Source organism: Stigmatopora nigra, chromosome 19 (assembly GCF_051989575.1).
Source record: "Stigmatopora nigra isolate UIUO_SnigA chromosome 19, RoL_Snig_1.1, whole genome shotgun sequence".
NCBI classification, from domain to species: Eukaryota; Metazoa; Chordata; class Actinopteri; order Syngnathiformes; family Syngnathidae; genus Stigmatopora; species Stigmatopora nigra.
The window spans coordinates 4,353,508-4,372,364 of record NC_135526.1 but is presented as its reverse complement, the minus strand read 5'-3'; the positions used below and the strand labels follow the sequence as shown (position 1 = coordinate 4,372,364).

The 18,857-nt window shown below is 41.0% G+C and overlaps 3 protein-coding genes and 1 long non-coding RNA gene across 7 annotated transcripts in view; 3 read left to right on the top strand and 1 right to left on the bottom strand.

Annotated features, from left to right (window-relative positions):
- Positions 1–181: 181 nt before the first annotated feature.
- tmem45b (transmembrane protein 45B) lies at positions 182–3,430 on the top strand. The gene is made up of 6 exons (XM_077741151.1): positions 182–338; positions 1,367–1,564; positions 1,637–1,849; positions 2,057–2,241; positions 2,558–2,700; positions 2,783–3,430. The coding sequence occupies exons 2-6, from the start codon at positions 1,375–1,377 to the stop codon at positions 2,892–2,894; spliced, it is 843 nt and encodes a 280-aa protein (XP_077597277.1). The 5' UTR covers positions 182–338; positions 1,367–1,374; the 3' UTR covers positions 2,895–3,430.
- Positions 3,431–3,464: 34 nt separating this feature from the next.
- Positions 3,465–11,676, bottom strand: nfrkb (nuclear factor related to kappaB binding protein). Its single transcript, XM_077741150.1, has 26 exons — positions 11,573–11,676; positions 10,758–10,898; positions 10,441–10,642; positions 10,232–10,359; positions 9,998–10,169; positions 9,796–9,900; positions 9,606–9,679; positions 9,441–9,522; positions 9,185–9,377; positions 8,999–9,110; positions 8,721–8,847; positions 8,565–8,642; positions 8,412–8,488; positions 8,296–8,342; positions 8,148–8,208; positions 7,892–8,066; positions 7,706–7,812; positions 7,523–7,646; positions 6,967–7,046; positions 6,648–6,847; positions 6,305–6,575; positions 6,059–6,238; positions 5,192–5,905; positions 4,779–4,885; positions 4,578–4,713; positions 3,465–3,753 (listed from the first exon to the last, which is right to left on the bottom strand). Exons 2-26 carry the CDS (start codon positions 10,878–10,880, stop codon positions 3,613–3,615), a joined length of 3,816 nt encoding a protein of 1,271 aa, XP_077597276.1. The 5' UTR covers positions 10,881–10,898; positions 11,573–11,676; the 3' UTR covers positions 3,465–3,612.
- On the top strand, positions 4,836–8,890 carry LOC144212948 (uncharacterized). 4 transcript variants are annotated; one of them, XR_013329846.1, is made up of 5 exons: positions 4,836–4,978; positions 5,212–6,250; positions 6,331–6,454; positions 8,123–8,232; positions 8,740–8,890. It is a non-coding gene; the product is annotated as an uncharacterized LOC144212948 (long non-coding RNA). The 4 variants fall into 4 exon arrangements; XR_013329848.1 differs by lacking the exon at positions 8,123–8,232; XR_013329847.1 differs by lacking the exons at positions 8,123–8,232; positions 8,740–8,890 and adding an exon at positions 7,000–7,671.
- Positions 11,677–12,462: 786 nt separating the features above from the next.
- The window catches only part of LOC144212946 (ryanodine receptor 1-like), a 38,235-nt gene continuing 31,840 nt past the window's right edge, over positions 12,463–18,857 (top strand). The window contains exons 1-21 of the mRNA XM_077741152.1: positions 12,463–12,612; positions 14,542–14,661; positions 14,735–14,833; positions 14,923–14,943; positions 15,031–15,105; positions 15,196–15,274; positions 15,476–15,588; positions 15,656–15,755; positions 15,846–15,942; positions 16,017–16,091; positions 16,177–16,333; positions 16,394–16,558; positions 16,638–16,759; positions 16,843–17,029; positions 17,103–17,238; positions 17,326–17,421; positions 17,543–17,661; positions 17,769–17,902; positions 17,978–18,219; positions 18,303–18,495; positions 18,585–18,801. Coding sequence (XP_077597278.1) covers positions 12,565–12,612; positions 14,542–14,661; positions 14,735–14,833; positions 14,923–14,943; positions 15,031–15,105; positions 15,196–15,274; positions 15,476–15,588; positions 15,656–15,755; positions 15,846–15,942; positions 16,017–16,091; positions 16,177–16,333; positions 16,394–16,558; positions 16,638–16,759; positions 16,843–17,029; positions 17,103–17,238; positions 17,326–17,421; positions 17,543–17,661; positions 17,769–17,902; positions 17,978–18,219; positions 18,303–18,495; positions 18,585–18,801 — 2,595 coding nt within the window. The 5' untranslated portion in view covers positions 12,463–12,564. The remainder of the gene's footprint in view (positions 12,613–14,541; positions 14,662–14,734; positions 14,834–14,922; positions 14,944–15,030; positions 15,106–15,195; positions 15,275–15,475; positions 15,589–15,655; positions 15,756–15,845; positions 15,943–16,016; positions 16,092–16,176; positions 16,334–16,393; positions 16,559–16,637; positions 16,760–16,842; positions 17,030–17,102; positions 17,239–17,325; positions 17,422–17,542; positions 17,662–17,768; positions 17,903–17,977; positions 18,220–18,302; positions 18,496–18,584; positions 18,802–18,857) is intronic.

The following is an 18,857-nucleotide window of genomic DNA, read 5'->3' as shown; positions in this document are numbered from 1 at the left end:
TCTGGGAGGAAACGGTCGTACCCGGAGAAAACCCACGAAGGCCCATGGTGAACATGCATTTTCTTATGTTTTAATATTTTCTAAATGCTCTATGGTGGCTTCTTTGTTTTACATGTGCAGGTAAATATAGGTATGGTATTCTTTTGTTTGTTTTACAAACAAAACAAAACAAAAAAAGGCCCATCATGAGGAAGCCAGCGCAAATATTGGGTGGGGCCAAACGTCATGATCGCATTTCCACCCTAAGCGTGCGAAACAGGTGGCAACACTCCCACGTCGGGAGGCGATCGAGCAATAAAAGCTGACTTTTCTTTGGGGAATTTAAAGCATATGTTAAGGTAAAGTGGCGACTTTTCCTCAAGTGAACTGTTTACTGTTTTGTGCATCACATTTGTGACATTTGCGATGAGGAAAAACGTGTTTGGCTTGCTCGAAGCACTTGCGCTGGACAAACAAAATAGACGAGCTCTCGTATAAAACGACACGCACGCACAAATACTACATGCAAGTACATCGAATATACTTGTATTTATCTTTTGCTGGTTTGTTTGAAAAGGTTGTCTATTTAACTTACTTTACGTTCCCTGTACAGGAAATCCTATTGGAGTGAGAGGAATTTATTTTTTTTCCATTTAATGTTTGGATCAAAATTTAGTTTAAAAAAAGTTGTATTATCTGCATCTTCAGAATTAAAATTACTTTTACGCATCAGCAGAGATGGACTAGAAGTAATGTTTTTAGAAAAGAAGAACGTCATTTGTTTGATTTTGTTTTTAAAGCAAACAAAAAACAGTACTAGAGCAATTCCCCCCAAAATATTCAGTATTTCATTAAAATGTGGATTCCAGAAAGTATTTTTGATGAACTTTCCTGACATAAATGAGGATTCAAATACATTGTGTATGAATTTTTAAATAGAAACATTTGAAACAAGTAAATGCACCTGTTTTAATTTAAAGTTATACAAATAAACAGTACTTCTTAGTATTCTATAGTCCATCCAGAATAATACATTTCCCCATTTTATTTGTGTAAAGTAGCAGACAACAATTTTCAAAGTATTTTGGACATTTATTTTAAAAAAAAAGTGGTGCTTAACATTATGAAAATAAAGCTGAACTGGAAGTCAAATATAAATAGAAGAATATGAAAAAAAGTCACATTAATTTAGAAGAATACTTCAAATCAAATGCATAAAAAGTTAATTTCATAGACTTAGGTATATAAGTTATTGTCCTGGGCCCATTTGTTTATGTTTCTAACACATTTGTTTTGTCATTTTTTGTTATCATGAAAAGCCATCTGCAGATCATTAAAATGAATGCTTAGAAAAGTAATGACGTATGTACCTATGTTCTATTTTTAGGCCTTATCATGGCCAACTTTGGAGGACATGCAATTCCTGGTGCTTTCTTCTTGCTTTTTGGATTATGGCTGACAATCAAACACACTTTGCAACACTACTGGAAGAAAAATCAGCTGAAAGGGAGAGCTATTTTGCCTCCTTTCTTCAAACGAATGGAGTACGTTGAGGGGGGCTTGCAAATCTTTGCTTCATTTGTCGGTAAGTCTTCCTTCTTCAAACATCCTCGAAATGAACCAAACTCCTGATTTAAGCATGGTTGTCCTGTTTCAGGCATCATGGTGGAGCAATTTGTGGTGGACGGCCCACACGCTCGCCTCTACGACACGGAAAACAACGCTTGGGTTAAGCTGATGAATTGGCAGCACAGCACCATGTACCTCTTTTTTGGCATCTCTGGGATAACTTTGGTACTGAGCACTTTTTGCAAACTCATACCAGTCGGCGTGGACCGATTTGCTCTTTCTTTGGCTCTTTTTGTCGAAGGTAAGATGGATAGAATCAACTGCATGAAACCATAAAAGGAGATTGTAGATTTGGGTCGGGACCAAAGAAAGCAAAGTAGGGACTCTGTTTTAATACTGTGCTTAATGTCTATGTTAACATCCAGTTGTCCCAATACTTTGGGGAATATAAAGGTGAATTTGATGAGCGCTGAAGTTCTAAATGCTATTATGTCGCTGTGTGACCTAGGTTTTTTGTTCTACTACCATGTGCACAGTCGCCCCCCACTAGATGCCCACATCCACACTCTTCTACTTGTGGCCGTGTTCAGTGGGTCAGCTAGCACCATGATGGAGGTGTTCTTGAAGGATCACTTCATTCTGAAGCTTCTGAAGGCCTTCTTTTTCATCTTACAGGGCTCGTGGTTCTACCAGGTGAAAAATGCCAAGATCAAATTTAGACACTGTGGAAAAAGGTTTTATAGTTCAGTTTTGCCTGTAAAAGTCAAATGCAATCCAGCCTATGACAATGAGGGACTTCCAAATTGAGAAAAAATTACAAAGTCATTATTTTCTTACAAAATAATGTGAGGTGGCTTTATTCCATTGTCAAATTTTCAGCAGCATTCAGCATCAGCAGATCGGAATTAAAAAAAAAATCAAAGAAAGAATATTTATCCTTGATCTTTTTGGGTTTATTTCTTTTTCTTAAAGGGAAGTTGTTTACGTCAGTGTTTGAAACTCATTCCAGATTGGTTTCGTTCTTTTCCCACCGAGAGGCCCGCAGTGGGATTTGACTTTGCATAACAACATCATGTTTGTCACCATGTGCTTCTGCTGGCACACAGCTACGGCCTTTTTCATCGTCACTTGTACCTCGGCTACCGTTTGGATGTGAGAATGTCTTTTTAATTTTTTTTATTGTTGCTTCAAACCTTGCTTGTGACCATTTTTTTTCTTCTTCTTCCTCCAATAGCACCATAAGGAAATTCTCCAGAAGAGCAAAAGACATCGATATGGCGATGCGAAGTAAACTGTCCACTGCAAACTCTGAAAAAGCTTTGCTTGAAGACTCAGAGGAGGAGTAATGGCTTTATCATATTCGGTCTTTTTGGTTGCTTGAAAATGATTATAATTTAGACTGGCATGACTACTAAACTCCACATTGACTTCTTTTGGGCAAAATTACATTAGCACCTAAACATAAGGTTATTTTGTTTTTCTATCCATTTTCTTCGGTGCCTTGCCAAGGTGCACAGATCAGTTTAGGGCTTCCCAATTATTGAAATGAAGTATATTATACTAATGGGATGTAAACAGTACTACTCATAAAACTGGAATAGCCTGTCATATCATCAGTCATATCCACGTTTGAACTCTTCTAGGACTGATTTCTTAATGGCTCAGGACCCTCTTTGTTGAACTTTTAAATTACTACATGCATGCCAACTGTGTAAAAAAAATGGAAGTTCTACACAGCATCCCGAGTTCATGTTTTTAATAAGCTGAAAAATCTTTATCACCAAAGTTACATCAAGGATTTGCTTGAGATTTGTCAATTTTCATTTATTGTGTTGATTTAATCTTTTTGCTACAATAAAACAACTTTTATTTGATATTTTAACCTTTCGTTTAGTACTGTAATGGCTTGAAAATGAAGATAGTTTTTTTTTTTTTAAAACATGAAACATTGTCAAACAGCAATAATAAGATTACATGCTTTGCACTTTCACAGAAAAGATAACAAAACAATTTTCCTGCATGAATGACAAAATACACCAAAAATATTTAGATAGCATACTGAAATCATGGAGGAGGTGCCGGTGGGTGGTCGGGTGGACATTTTGTCGAAGGTGCCGTTGTGACCACAACTGTAGAGACGGGTTTCGGGGAAGCTGCCGTCATGTGCTGCTGCAGATGCTGTGCCTGAACTGTCTGAATGCGAACCTGAAAGGTGTAAAAGGTGAGACCAGGTAAGGAAGTGAGTTACTACAACTGGTCATGTATTCAACTACAAAATGTATAGTAATGTAACCTATTTTAAATTGTATTCATGACGTCAACGAGACATGGAAAAACGTATCCATGTGCTCAATTATATGAAATTAGACTATATTGTAATGTGATATTTACAGGTCTTAATCAAAAAAGTCAGGAAGCTGCAAATTATGGAGATCCTTTACAAATACAGGGTGACCCAAAAAGACGTCAGTTTCGAAAACGTTTCCATTGGTACACATCTTTTTGGTTCACCCTGTACAAAGAATTTTAAACATATTAATATGAAACAGTGGATTCTTGTAAGTCAAAGGATAGACCTAAACATGTGGCTGCTTGTCTACAAAATATAGAGTGGCCTTTGCCCAAAATACATGCTTGAATTGTTTGACATTGTGACCTTTAAGGACAACTGGAAAGGGTCTGTTCCAAGAACCAAATATTTAGTTACTATTCTCACCTCTGGAACTTACCTGAAGGTCGGAATTGTGTGCCAACTGTTTCATTTACAACAGTGCATTTATTCATAATTGCATTCAAGTTAAAACTTCAAGTTTTATCACTTTTATACGTCTTTCATTTTTTGGTTTTATCGCTATTTGCTGTTTCAAATGTGCTATTGATTTGAGACCTTTTCATTTAATGTAAAGTATATTGAATTCCCTTTACAAATGTGCCTTGCCTTAAGAAAACAAGGAGTCATTTGAATGTACTTCAAATGAATCCTGTTATTGTTGCACGCCGGCTGTTTCTTTGTGAACTTTGGCACAAACCTGTGTGGCTTGTCCTTGTTGCTGTAGTTGCTGGAACTGCTGTGCTGTAACAAAACTGACTGGTTTGTTTCCAGCAATCAGCTTGGTGCCTGCAGGCATGGTGGTCAAGATGATGTTTCTCCCCAAGCTGCTGATACTAGAGGGATGATAACATTCTGTAAGTATCACAGTTCAATAATACTGTGCATGTGATTGACCTACTTTGTGTTGATGCTCCCCTTAACGATTGGCGTTGTCACCACGCTTTTGCTTTTTAGCGGTTGGTTGAGGACTGATAGAGGAACTGTAATGCGTGCTGGTAACTTCCCCTATGACAAAGTGAAAAGAGCAAAAGGATTGAATATGTGCTTTTTAGAATAAAATTGCACAGAAGCAAAACAAAAGTTACTGCTATCAAAACAGTAAGTGCTTGTGTTAAATACCGGGAGAACCTGTTTGTGACACCATCATGTCTTAAAAACATGTTGCTAGGCACCTGACGTGTTGGCACTCCATTTCACGAACAAAAATATTTGTTACTTTTCAAAATGGAGCCCCTAATTCACTCCAAATATTGACATATTATATACCATACATTTTGTCAATATAACACAAAACCTTGTGAAATGACTTACTGTCTGCGTGTTGCCCACAGGGGAGGCGGAGACTTGTCGCATAGTCGCCGTTCCCAGTTTCAAAGGTGAAACCGAGGCTCCCGAAACACCCGCTGCGCCCTTGGCGGCTGCTGCCACGCTGGCGGTCACGGTTGCAACGTTGCCGCCGCAGGTAGAGACGATCGTGGCCTTTCCACCGCTAGACGTCATGGTGATGGCCTGACCTTGTTTCTGCGGGATGACCCCAAGCCCCGGCATGATTCGGATAGTGGCGCCGCTCTTCTCCGGGGAGCTAACGGTCGAGAAGCTCCGCGATTTCTGGTCAGCCACGCTGACGGCCAGCGTGGGCATTAGGCGTATGGCTGTGTCTCCACCACTTTTTAGCAAAGTGGACCCCATGGGTGAACTCTTGGTGGAAGTGACCTCGCCCGTGCAGGCCGCCGAGATGGACGAGTGAGGAGGTGTTACGTGGAGAGTGGCCGATATGGCCTTGCTGCCGGCGGCGGCCGTGCCAAGGAAGTCGGGGCTGAGTTTGACTGTCGCCATGGGAGATTTGGTGAGCGTGGCCATCATGTCCGGCGTGATCCGCAGCACTGTCTGGCCCTTGGAGTCCGTAGTGATGGAAGAGGGTGGAAGGCGCAAAACATCTTTGCCTTGGATGCAGAGGTTTGTGGCAGTAAGTGGAATTCCGGTTGCTCCGGGAGATTTGACTCCCAATTGCCCAGTGATGGACACCTTTGAGTGGAAAATATAGGAGGGCTGTCAATGGGATGTTAATACTATAGCCATTTTCCACATTAAAACATTTATTCAATGTTTAGTCCACCCTTTTGAAGTTAAAAAAAAAAGTCATGTTTGCCATTGAGAATAACCTTATGCATGGTTTACCTGCTTGATGTTTTGACTGGAGACTCCTTCGAGCAAAGTTGGTGAGGTTTTGGGACTGCCGACAGAGCTCCCGGGTGACACGCTCTGAGGTTTAGCCACAGTTACCGTGGAAACCGACAGGGTGTTGGTCACTTGCACTGGACTACCGGGCTGGCTTCTCAGAGGCACCGACACCACTGCCTGTTATAAGATGTAATGAATTTACTTAATACACGGACCACTTGTTATTGCTATTATTCCTTTCACCTGTGAGATGCCCTTGGTTCCCACAGAAACTGGCATCCTGATCTGATGAGTGTTCGGATTAACCAAAGCAGCTTGATGACCTCCAGATGGGGAGCCTAAAGTGGACTGGGCAGAAACTACCCGCACCTGTGGGATGGAGCCCGCTGCCAGGTGACTCACTATCCGAGCCGCGTGTTGGGATGAGACTGACTGCGATGTAGTTGGACTGGCCTGGCTGGTAGGCAAAATGGACCCCAGATGAGGTAAAGAGGGGGGAGACACCAGGAGAACGCTGCAAAAGACATGGTGGAGTTTAGTCAAGAGTTTATGCCGTAAAGCACAACAATGAGGAGAGGTAACTAACCCTGGGTTGGTTTTGATCCCATCCGGTACGGTGGTCTTTGTCGATGCTGCGACTGTGCAGGGCAAGGGTGACTTTGGGGTCCCGGGTGTGATTGGGGTAGGCGTAGAGGGTGTCGGCGACAAGGGACCGCAATTCACAGGTATGTCCAGTCCTGACTCTAAACATCCAGCTAATTTTCCACCTTCTTTGTTACCTGATTTCTAAAAGACATGAAATGGAGATTTGGTGACCTCAAAAATATTTGCCACTCTAAACTTAAGACAAGCCTTGTATTGGTTCAATAGAATAAGGACAAAGTGCGAGTTAATAGTTGTCTTACAGGTTTGGATGCAGGTTTTGGTTTCTGTTGCAGGGCTTTTCTGGCTTTTGCTGCAGCTGCTTGAGCTTGGTGGATCCTCTCTGGATGTGGGATAGAAGAAGGGCAAGATAAAGGCTAGATTTGCCTGCAGGTTTAATTGTCTAATTCTGATTTGAGTGCATAAATCCCAGTGAACAACACAATGACAAACAACAGACTAGGCCAGGTGCTTGTTTTAAACTTACATTGTAATTTGCATTGTAGAAAAACTCACTGTAAAGCACTTTCCCTTTTTAAATTGAACTCTTAAATTACATGTGCTATTTTCACGACGGGAGTACAGATGAGGATTAGGGTGCCCTAAAGAAAAAAATGGTCAAAATTCTGACCTGCTTTATTCTCAGAATTCTGAGTTTAAGGTCATAATTCAAAGTAATTTTAAAGTCACAATTTTGGCCACTTTTTGTTTACTTCAGCGTCTCAAATCTTCTACCTTAAATGACACTCTTGTTGATTAGATTGTCTACTGCACATCTTTAATACAAAAATGACCAGCACCAAGCCCATTATTCCTCACCAAACTCTTCCTGACTGCGATTGCGGTGTAGATAAATCCACAGTTTGCGTCCGATGTCATACTTTACGCATGGATCCTTCTCGTAGTGCAGTCTATCCAGAGCCCCGCTGACAACCGTGTTCACCTAGATGGCACGAGAAAAGTCTCAATTTTGAAAAGAAAAAAATGACCTTAAGTCTCAACCTGTGCGCTCGTGACATCGGGAGCAAGAAACTGTGAGTCCTTTAGCAGTTCACAGATCTCCGCTCGTGTTCCTTCGCCGTTGGGTAGCCTGGCCGCTGCGTCCCGTACTAATAGGACGAAAAAGGGTATTGGAAGCTTGTATTTGCTTTACACACAAATGATTGGACAACAATGAGAGGTTCTAACCCAGAGAGAGGATGGTGACGTATGGCGGGCGGTTGGAACGGAGAAGTGTATGTTCACGGGCTTTATTGAGGGACATTTCCTTATCGAAGACCCCCTTAACAGGTCCTACAACTGAATCAAAGCCATGCATGCGGAAGGTGAAGGCCCTGTGGGGTTGGTTGTATCGCTGCTGCTCCTGAAAACATCATAAAAAGGACTTGTTAGCAACAGGGACTTGTTTTTTTTTTAAAGATATTACAGCAAAATGAAAAGGAACCTGAATTTGGAAAAGTTGTCTCTCATCTCCAGTGCTGGGTCTCACCACATAATCGGTCGAGCTGTTGAAGATATTTATGCATAGAGTAAGTTTAAAAACTGATAAATAAATTGCTTTTTTTCCTATTAGATTTGCGGAATATTCTTACACTCGTGGCATTGGGGGTGTTAACTCAGTCAGCTCTTCAATTTCAGTCTGTAAATGACAAACATATTTAAAAACAAACATTATGCATAGAGAGAGATGTATATTTTCATAATATACCTTGACTACCAAATCTTTGGAATCCAGCCAGAGTTGACAGAGTGCAATTAAATCCTTCTCTGCATCCTGAGTGGGGCCTAAAGTAAAGGAAACAGGCATGAATCACCAAAACTCAATATTTAATATGACATATCAATTATCAATCCCTCTAACCAATCCATTTCCACTGTTGAAATTCATCAACAAATTCCACAAATGGCAGGAAGCCACTGGGTAGAGCCATGACACCTTCTATAAAATAAGAAGGGAAAAACAAAGAAGAATTGTATACATCTTGAAAATATACAAGGATTCAATATTTCCAGTCACCTTTACTCTCTCCTGACAGAAACTGCAACGCATGGAGAACCATATCAGACCAGCAAGAGGCAGATGAAAACCAGGCATTGAGTGAACTTGCTGGAGACATCTGCCACATTTGGACTTTCTCCTCCAACTGAGAGGACATCCGGAAGAAATAGTACAGTGTTACCTCGACATACGAGCAATTTGAGATACAAGTACAATTTTGGGCAAATATTCATCTTGAGATACAAGACAAGTTAGAGTCAAAGCTCAAATAAGCATTTGAGGCCACGTGGATGTACCAAAGAAGTGCTGGCGAGGTGTTCTGTCCTCAAGATGGTCTCCAACAAACTGAAGAAGCTGACAGTTAGTTCTTCAATGAAGACAGGGCTGCTAGGAGGCTCCTCCAAGATTCTGCAAGGATATATAACCATCATTAAAAAAGGTGTGTCTCGATTCCTTTTACCACACACAAGTGCCAAACGTACTCTTCCTTAATGTTAGCCATTGGTGTCAATGGGGTATCCGACATGGAGTTGATAATGTTTGCCAGAGGAGCTGCCGTGACGTCTGAAGCAAGATTGTCGCAGGGATCCTCACTTTCCACTTTCACGGTCCTCAATTTTTTCTTTCTTCTCTCTTCTTTGATTTTTTTCTTAGGCAGAGACAGCTCAAAAAGAGCTGGAAGAGAAATTACGATGGTATAAGTAAAAGAAGGCAGTTTACTGATGCCCATTCACTTACGTAATGATGCCTTGCGACCAATATTTGCTCTGGTGAGTATATCACTCAGGTGGATGTCGGAAGTTATCAAGTCTGGATGATCCTGAGGAGAATAATTAGGTGTCATGTGCTGTATAAATTCACATGATATCTGGTTAAATCTTATTTAAATATTTAATTTATTACTGGTTGTCGCTTCCTCTTCTCCCGGTGATTTTGTAGCATGGCCTTCAGGTCTTGCTCACCAAGTTGGAGTTTGTCTAAATGAAATGACAATTTGTCTTCTGGTAAAATAACCTTTTTGTAGTCTCGTTAATATGCACATATTGCACAAAATATCTAAAACGCAGTGAAGAAGATGAAAAATACTTCTCACCAATGGTTTTCATATCTTGGGTGGACAGGCTGGGGATGACTTTGAGTGACACAGTGGTTGTGGGGGATGAGGGCGATTGTGGCGCTGGTGTCCACAGCGTTAAATCTAAAAGAAATAACAATAAAACAGTTCAAAATAAGGTAAGTCAATTTTATAGTTATAGAGTAATAAATAGTGACAGAGACAAAAATAATACACTGACCGTCATCATCAGATGAAGCATTACTGTCACCACATTCTGTTTTAACCTCCTTTAAAATGCGTCGCAGTCTTCTTTGAACCTTTTGTTCTCGTATTTCAGCGTGACTCTTTGTCTGTAACTTTCTCTTTGGTGGAATGTCCATACCATTGAGAGTGGCATAATCCACTAACTCCTAAAACCAGATGTAATTTTGAGATCCACTTCTAGAAAGAGCTGTTTTTTTCGACAACGTACCTTTCGGGAGACAAGAATTTGCTTCAGCAGCTTGTGGTAGTACTGCTGGAGAGAGTACAACTGACGTCTTTGCTGAGACTTGGCACAGAGCTGTCTGTATTTCACCACTTCGGGATTAAAGTAACCATCTGCAATTGGATTATAAAGAATACTGAGTCTGAATAATGTTAGGCTGTCAGACCTAATACATCAATGGGCATACTAGATACCTCGGAATAATTTCTGTGCGAGATGAAGAGGATTCCCAAAATGGAAATTTTGGTTGTTAAACAGGTCGTCGATGACGTCCTCCTGTTCTTTTGCGTTATTTTCAGGGAATTGAGGCAAAAACTGACTGAGGTGTTGCCGCTGGGAATCTGACAACACTTCAGTCCACGTGCTTTCACTCAGCACAGAGAAGAAGATTTCAGGCTGAAAGTAAAATAAAAATATATCTAACTCAACTTTTTTTAAAGCTCCCATTTTTTGTAATAGTCCATAATGGCAAAGACAATGTCAGAGAATGATTCAGTTGCACATGACTCACATCTTCAAGTAGTTCCTCAGGGAGGCTGACCCTGCAGCTCCCCAGTGTGCATTCCTCAGTGATCTGACCATCTTCTTCTTTAGGCTCAAGAGGGTCTGTAAGTATGTGAGTCAGGACATCCATCCTGCTCCTCCTTTGTCACTGTAACAACGTACATCACACAGAAAATTAGTTTTTTTTTATGAAAACCACCATAACAAGGTGGCTTGTTTATGGCATTGTGGCATATAGATTGACATTCTGCGTCACAACGTCTCTTGATCAATTGAATTTAATTATACGCTTTGTTTTCATAGGCAACCCGGCGGGGCAAGTGGTTAGCACATCAGCCTTACAGTTCTGGGGTTCTGGGTTCAAATCCAGATCACATCCACATGCGTGGCGTTTACATGATATCCCCGGGACTGCGTGGGCTTCATCCGGGTACTCTGGTTTCCTCCCACATTCCAAAAACACGCATGGTAATCTGATTGGACAATTTAGATTGCTTCTAGATAAGTGCGCATTGTTGTCCGTCTCATTGTGCCCTGCGATCGGCTGGCTTCCGTTTCGGGGTGGCCCGGAATCAACTGGGGTAGACTCCAGCACCCTAATGAGGATAAAGCGCTTCAGAAAATAAGATGAGGTGAGCTTCATTGTCGTTGCACATTGTACATCGTACAACGAGATGCCTTCCATGTACAGCCCGATCGGGCAGTTGCAACATACATGCATATGCAATACAAGCCAGTCTGCCTTCAAACACAAATGTTATATTAACTCTATACGTTTCGCTTCATAGTGGTAAAAAATCACATTTCACTTTGAAAACTTACCCAAACGTTTGTAGTATCTTAGCCTACCCAATGTTTTGATATTGCAAAGGGGACGGTTTTAATGACGTACCGTTATCTTCTTCTGTTGAAAACATGAGGTCGAAAAATAGAGCGCTCAGTTTGCAGCGCGTTCTAGAGGTTTCAAAACCTAACTACACCATGAAACAACTAAATGAGTTAAATTTCTCATCCCATCTCATTTTTTAACCGCTTTATCCTCACTAGGGTCGCAGGGGGTGCTGGAGCACATCCCAACTGACTTCGGGCCAGAGGCGGGAAGCCCTGATTTGGTGGCCAGTCATATGCAGGGCACAAGGAGACAGAAAATCCATTCACACTCATACTTGGGGACAATTTACTGTCCAATCAGCCTACTATGAATATCTTTGGAATGTGGGAGGAAACTGGAGTACCCGGAGAAAACCCACACAGTTCTGGGGAGGACATGCAAACTCCACACAGGTAGATATCTTAAGTAAAAGTTCAGAGTGTTTAAAATCACATGTAGGCTTCCAACAATATATCACAATCCACAAGTGCTGGAAAAAATGCACTTTTACTTTCAATTATTGCCAATTTTATATGAAGTTCTTAATTCATTCTTACACTGTTCGGTGGACAGTGACAATAAATGGCACTGTATTGCATTTTACTCTACTCTGCACCGTTGGATAGCTCTCCTTCAAAGCAATTATTGCTAAGTGGAACAGCATAAAACTATAAAAATAATTGCCAAATAAATAATAACAAAATGGAAGGAATAACTTATTTAGCCTTGCCCGTTTGCTCCTCCTCTTCATGATGCAGTGAAGAATGAGTAGTCAATCCCCTAGGCTGTCATAAAATAGTCTCAGAGAGAGAGAGAGAGAGAGAGAGAGCGGAGCTGGACACTCATCGCCCCTCAGAAAACTTTCAGCAATATTTCTCCAGGAAGAGATCTGGAGAACATATACGGCAAATTCTGGTAGTGGTGCTCTTAATGCCTCAGCATAATGGCAGAAGGTGCCGATGGAGAGGAAGAGATTCAGTTCTTGCGGACAGTAAGTGATGCTGTACCCCCTCCTTGAAGCCTAAAAAGTACTTGTAGTCAACATTCAGATTGACTGGAACAGTTGGCTTTCTTTACAGTCGTTTTAATATTTTTGATTTGCTGTGGATAATTGATATTGTTCTGGTTCATTGATGAGGGCCACCCAATAACACGATGTGTTTAAAAGTATCTATGTGGTTTTGAGGGCTTATTTTTATTTGCTAAGGAGTCCAGTTTGTCAGTTTATCTTAAAAAACATTTTTATTTAATGTAAGGCGATACATCTAACAATTTAGAAATGGAGAATTACACTTAAACAGGCTCCAGTAGGCCTTGTATGAGACATGGCTACTAAGGTTTACGGGTTAAGAGATTACGTTAAATTGAATAATATTCTAACTGCAATCATGTTCTTGGTTATTCTTTCACAGACATACAATAAGTAGTGGGCTGTTGTTTTTTTTACAAGAATTTATTCTTTCATTATAAAAACGATCAATTCAAATTTGTGTTCCGGTTTGCTATTGTCACGCAGCACTTAGGGTAAAGTATTTTAACAATTCTTCACAATGTGTGTGTCAGTTGCTGCCTTGGGTCTATATATACTGCGTGAGGATTAGCAGCTTCAAAGTCAGGCCAGTTTCAGCACCTGCTTACTTCAGTCCTTGTGAAAATAGTACTGCTGAGTTTATCTGTGCAATGTTCAATTATACATTCCAAATGTTGAGTATAAACATGCCTTCTAGAAGTTTTGTAGCCAGTTCTCAGTTGTAATACACTAAAAGCAACTGTCCTTCTATCCATACGCCAGCCTATCTGGTTCCTTCAGCACCATCCCTTGACACACATATTTTTATAGAAATACAACGTCATAGAAACCTAACACGTACATCTGTCGTTTGCAATGTAAGTAAGAGAACACTTTTAGTGGATTGCCAGCACTGCAGACACATGTAGATTACACTATTAGTTATTATAAATTATATAATTGCTGTCTTTTAGCTAACCATGATGTGACTAATGACAATTGTCATCATTTGGCAACTTTTGCAAGATCAGGAATTTGAAAATGTTGTGCATACATGCTACTGCACTGTATTTACTCATTGAACTACTTGAAAATACTACAATTACTTCTGCGTGAGTTTGATTAAAGCCTTTAGATCCATGATGGATGACTGTTTGAACCCAAAATAGGGTTTAGAATTGTCTTAAGTTTGGGTAGCATGTTGATGCTGAGATGGATGACCTACAGATGCATTTGGAGTATTTAATTTCCAATAAATTGTATTGTTAAATACTTTACACATGTATACATAATAGAAAAAAACTGATAATGGAACATATTCTTGTTGATAGATTGGAGTCAATCTTCAATTCCAGTTCAAATGACACGTGTTACATAATGACTTAAACTAGCAAACACTGTACCATGTCTGTGAGTCTTGTTACCAAAGTGATATTTGAAACATTTCATCCTGGCATATCCTTGCAAAGGGAATTTGGGGAGAAAATTCCAATATGCCAGCAAGTCATACTAATTAGATTATTTGAAACCGAGCAATATGTGTGAGACTTTCCAGTGAAATCTGAAATATCTGTTACTTTCCAAAACAAGACGCGTGAACAGCAGGTGCAGTGGCTTGAAATAGAGGGCTTACATGAGAGGCGGCGCGTCTAAGTTCATGGAGCCTTAGACGCAAGGCCTGGAACAGTGACAAAGATACACTATAACAATAAAGTCATAGAGAAACAACAACATTTGACATGTTTTGGCATTGTATATGACCTTTTATTCATGAATAAGGCAAAATTAATATCTTGAAAACAAATAAAACATGGTCAATAATGCTAGAATGTTCCTCCAAATCCTCACAAATCGGGGAAATAGTGTGTCACCTCTACTTCCTCTGACTTTATGCTCAACATATCCTTTTAGGACGATCAGGTGGTTCTACAATGCACAGCCTCCATTCTGAAAGAGCAGATCAAACTCTGTCTTTCGTGCGAAGGTTTTGGGAATCGTCTCTGTTTTCTGGAAACGACCTCCAATGCTCAGGTAATGCAGACTTTTTAATCCTGCAATATTTATTGGCATCTACCCTTCAATCAAATCCTTGTCATTCATTCAGAATGTCCCACCTGACCTGGCCATCTGTTGCTTCATACTGGAACAGTCCTTGTCTGTGCGAGCCCTGCAGGAAATGCTGTCCAACACTTCTGTGGATGAGGTCTTCATTTTGCATCTGTCCTAATTAGACCTGCAGATTTTGAACGTGTTGTTTTTTTTTAATCAAATGTTTGTCTTTCTCTCCCTCAGGCTGTTGATTTGGATAAATGGGTAAGTTCAAATAGTTTTTCTTTTTGGCACTTTGGATCCAAGAAACCGACCACAGTTGAATCAGTGTTCTAGCTTTTTATGTGTTAGTCCTCACAAGGTGGAGGACATCGAACACTGCTGTATGGACATGCCATTCTCTTGAAACACACTCATTCAAGCATGGTGAGAACGTGTACACTCAAGCAAAGTATTCAAAACATAAGAAATTGTGCTTTTTTCCAAATTTCTCTTGTCTGTTTTCCTTCTGTCAAGTACTTGAGCTGTTTGACGACGTCCCGCTCACTCACAGACAAGCTGGCGTTTGACGTGGGTTTGCAAGAGGACTCCACAGGTGGCTGGGAATTTCCATCTATTGTACACACACCTGATTCATTCTTCTGTCTTCTATACGGGTTATACTACTTATGAATCATATACATTCAAAGACTTTTCTCTCCCATGAATGCATAGTTTTGAAAATAAAGTACTCAATGGCTCCTATTGTTGGAACAAGTAAATATAAATACCCCTGTTTTCTGCTTCTATGTCACAGGGGAAGCCTGTTGGTGGACCATCCATCCAGCATCCAAGCAAAGATCTGAAGGAGAAAAAGTCCGCGTTGGGGATGACCTCATTCTTGTCAGTGTTTCATCAGAGCGATATCTGGTAAATGCAAATGTTTCCCAAATCCTGCAATGACAGCCTTTAATAACCAACATGCACATGTTCTTAGCATTTGTCTTATGCCAGTGGTGACTTGATGGTTGATGCTTCCTTCATGCAAACCTTATGGACAATGACCCCAGTGATGTCGGGTTGTGAACTAGCTGAAGGTTTGCTTTCCTCTTGGTTTATTTTTTGTTTTTTGTTTTCAATGAGCATTCTTGCTCCCCCTTTTCAGCATTTTGATGTTCCCTTGTCAGGTTTTCTGACGGGAGGATATGTGCTCAGACTCTTCCACGGTCACATGGATGAATGTTTGGCCATCCCAGCAGCTGACCAAGGGGATGATCAGCGGAGGTGAAGAAAAAAAATCTAAAAATCAAATTATACTATTGAATACATGACTTGGATTTGTTGTGTTGGTCTTCAAGAGTTGCTCACTATGAAGGAGGTGCCGTTTGCAGTCACGCTCGCTCCTTGTGGCGACTTGAGCCGCTACGTATTGCGTGAGTCTACTCAAAAGATTCATTACAAACTTGAACCATGTATGGCATGACAGTTTGTCTTCTCACACATGCATTTTGGATCCAGTTGGAGTGGAGGCCACATTAAATGGGGCCAGTCATTCCGAATACGTCACATAACAACAGGGAGGTACCTTCTCCTAGATGAGGAAAAAGGTCTTTTATTAGTCGACCCCGAGAAGGCCATTTCAAAAATGGCAGCTTTTTGCTTCAGAATTTCCAAGGTAAGCCAACAAAGCTGTTGAGTAGATCCCTTTGCGGCTCTCATGAGGAAATCACCCTAGGAAAAAATCGAAGTCACCCAGAAGCGGGATGTGGAAGGCATGGGAATACCAGAGATCAAGTATGGAGAGTCCATGTGCTTTGTGACACATGTCTCCTCTAGTCTCTGGCTCACATATGCAGCCGTGGATGCCAAATCTGCCCGTTTAGGCCCACTGAAGAGAAAGGTATAGTCCAGTTTAAAGAAAGAAAGTGCAAAATATTGGAATACATTTGTATGAATAACAAAATAAACATATTTCACAGGCCATTCTCCATAAAGAAGGTCACATGGATGACGCGCTGACAGTTGCCCGCTCTCAGACCGAAGAGTCTCAAGCTGCTCGAATGATTTACAGCACAACAGGCCTCTTCAACCAATTTATCAAGTAAAATTCCACACACGATTCTGCTTCAAGTCTGTTTTGGTTCTATGTAATCTCAACGCTGTATTTGCTCCAAATATCTCCAGAGGCCTAGATGCCCTGAATGGAAAAAACAAATCTGCAAATCCACCTCATCTGCCAATGGACGCAGTGGTCCTTTCACTTCAGGACTTGATTTTTTACTTCCGGCCCCCAGAGGAAGAATTGGAGCATGAGGACAAACAGTTCAAGCTCCGTTCCCTTAAGAATAGACAGAACCTTTTTCAAGAGGAGGTTTGTCTACTCCCATTTGACTGCTTGTTAATCCAAGAGTTCTTATTAGTAACTACTCCTTGTTGTTGTTCAGGGCATGATCACACTGGTTCTGGACTGTGTTGACCGGTTAAATGTGTACAATACAGCTGCCCACTTCTCAGAATATGCAGGAGAAGAAGCTGCAGAGTCATGGAAGGAGATAGTAAATTTATTGTATGAATTGCTTGGTATGGAACACTGGAGCTTTTGCCATATTTAAAAAAAAATCCTTTGTGTAGATAGATCTTTATAATATCCTCTGTTTCCCCCTAAAGCTTCTCTCATCCGAGGTAATCGTTCAAACTGTGCACTGTTCTGTGATAACCTTGACTGGCTTGTTAGTAAACTGGATCGTTTGGAGGCATCATCAGGTACTTTGGAAACCGTTATTTTGCTACAGAAGTTAACATATCATCAGCAAGGTGGAAGAGTGGTTAGCACATCCACCTCAGAGTTAGCCTCAAGTCTTACTTTGATCTGCTTACATTATAGGGATCCTGGAGGTGTTGTATTGTGTTCTGATTGAGAGCCCAGAGGTGCTGAATATCATTCAGGAAAATCACATCAAATCCATCATTTCCTTGCTTGATAAACATGGACGCAATCACAAGGTCTGTAGTTTGTCGTGTTGTAACAATTTTAAAGAAATACATTTACATTTTTGCTATTAAGATGAAACGCACTTCAATAACATTTTTCTTGGCTTTCCATTGCTCAGGTCCTGGATGTGCTCTGCTCTCTATGCGTATGCAACGGCGTGGCTGTAAGGTCAAACCAAAACCTGATTACAGAGAATCTGCTTCCTGGCCGTGACCTCTTACTTCAAACCAATATTATTAATTATGTTACCAGGTTGGTCATTGAATATAAACATACTACATCAGTAATTCATGCAAAGAATTGTAACTTTTCTTGTTCATATTTCAGCATGAGACCCAATATTTTCCTTGGGACGTGCGAAGGTTCCACACAGTATAAAAAGTGGTATTTTGAGGTGATGGTAGACCATGTAGACCCATTTCTCATGGCTCAGCCGTATCATCTACGTGTGGGCTGGGCTCTGACCGAGGGATTCAGTCCATATCCTGGTGGAGGGGAGGGCTGGGGGGCCAACGGTGTTGGGGATGACCTCTACTCCTATGGTTTTGATGGCCTTCACCTCTGGTCAGGTAATCTGCGTTTTGTCATAAAACTTTTACAGTGTTCGCTGTTTTCCTGAATAATATGCACCTACAATTAATTGTGTCATCAGGACGTGTTCCACGTCATGTCGCCACCCCCGATGAGCACATTCTGGCAGCAGAGGATGTAATCAGTTGCTGTTTGGACTTAAACGTGCCCAGTATTTCCTTCCGTATCAATGGTCATCCTGTTCAAGGAATGTTTGAGAACTTCAATCTGGATGGCCTCTTTTTCCCTGCTGTCAGCTTCTCTGCAGGAGTGAAGTACTGGACATTTTTAATTCTGGTATTATGAATACACTCTTACACAAAGTACACTAGGGACTCATTTATTTTTCCTCCTTAACTGCAAGGTTCCGGTTTCTTCTTGGAGGGCGCCATGGTGATTTCAAGTTCCTTCCACCACCAGGCTACGCTCCATGTTACGAAGCCGTTCTGCCCAGAGATCGTTTGCGGATTGAGCCCATTAAAGAGTATAAGCACGACTTTGATGGTGTTCGAAACCTCTTGGGTCCAACACAGTCCTTATCACACACAGCCTTCACTCCTTGCCCTGTGGACACCATACAGGTAAAATATTACATACATACATAAGTGGATAAAATTATCCCCCCCAAATCTTCCAT